This window comes from Chaetura pelagica, unplaced genomic scaffold (assembly GCF_000747805.2).
Source record: "Chaetura pelagica isolate M959 unplaced genomic scaffold, ChaPel_1.0 scaffold650, whole genome shotgun sequence".
Taxonomy (NCBI): Eukaryota; Metazoa; Chordata; class Aves; order Apodiformes; family Apodidae; genus Chaetura; species Chaetura pelagica.
Window position 1 is genome coordinate 81,969 of NW_009951820.1, and position 1,140 is coordinate 83,108.

General features: G+C 66.9%; 1 protein-coding gene across 1 annotated transcript; it reads left to right on the top strand.

Annotated features, from left to right (window-relative positions):
- Positions 1-90: 90 nt before the first annotated feature.
- LOC104398601 (apolipoprotein A-I) lies at positions 91-1,140 on the top strand. The gene is made up of 2 exons (XM_010008736.1): positions 91-259; positions 339-1,140. Exons 1-2 carry the CDS (start codon positions 171-173, stop codon positions 934-936), a joined length of 687 nt encoding a protein of 228 aa, XP_010007038.1. The 5' UTR covers positions 91-170; the 3' UTR covers positions 937-1,140.

Below are 1,140 nucleotides of genomic sequence, written 5' to 3' on the forward strand. Positions count from 1 at the left end.
GCGCCCCCGCAACCCCCTCCCGAGCCGGGCAGGTCCCGCGGGCAGGGCTGGGGCTGTTCCTGCTGCCGTCCCGCCCGTCCTGAGCGCGCTGGGCTCTCCCCACAGGCACCCAGGCCCGCTCCTTCTGGCAGCACGATGAGCCCCAGGCGCCCCTGGAGCGCCTCAAGGACATGGTGGACGTGTACCTGGAGACGGTGAAGGCCAGCGGCAAGGATGCCATCGCCCAGTTCGAGGCCTCTGCCGTGGGCAAACAACTGGAGTAAGTGGGGGAGGGCGTGTGGCGGGGGCTGGCAGGGGGTCCCCCGGCGCTGGGCATGACCCCTTCCTGCTCCCCACAGCCTGAAACTGGCTGACAACCTGGACACCCTGAGCGCGGCCGCCACCAAGCTGCGGGAGGACATGGCCCCCTACTACAAGGAGGTGCGTGAGATGTGGCTGAAGGACACCGAGGCCCTGCGCCAGGAGCTGACCAAGGACCTGGAGGAGGTGAAGGTGAAGATCAAGCCCTTCCTGGACCAGTTCTCAGCCAAGTGGACGGAGGAGCTGGAGCAGTACCGCCAGCGCCTGGCACCCGTGGCCCAGGAGCTGAAGGAGCTGACCAAGCAGAAGATGGAGCTGGTGCAGGAGAAGCTGACCCCGGTGGCTGAGGAGGCCCGGGACCGCCTGCGCGCCCACGTGGAGGAGCTGCGCCAGAACCTGGCTCCCTACAGCGAGGAGCTGCGGCAGAAGCTGAGCCAGAAGCTGGAGGAGATCCGGGAGAAGGGCATCCCCCAGGCCTCCGAGTACCAGGCCAAGGTGGTGGAGCAGCTCAGCAACCTGCGCGAGAAGGTGACTCCTCTGCTGCAGGACTTCAAGGAGCGCCTGACCCCCTACACCGAGACCCTCAAGACCCGCTTCATCACCCTCCTGGATGACCTCCAGAAGAAAATGGCTTGAGCCAGGAACTGACCCCGGCCCCATTCCCCACCCTGCCGGGGGTGTTTCCCCCCCGGGGGGGCTCTGGGGACAGGCTGTGGGAGCCCCAGGCCAGGCCAGTCCTCCCTGGGGCCTCCCCTCCTTCCCTCCCGCCACCCCCCCTCCCCGAACCAGCGTCGCTCTCAGCTTTGCCCTCATTTTGTCAAATAAACGTGACTTAAGTTA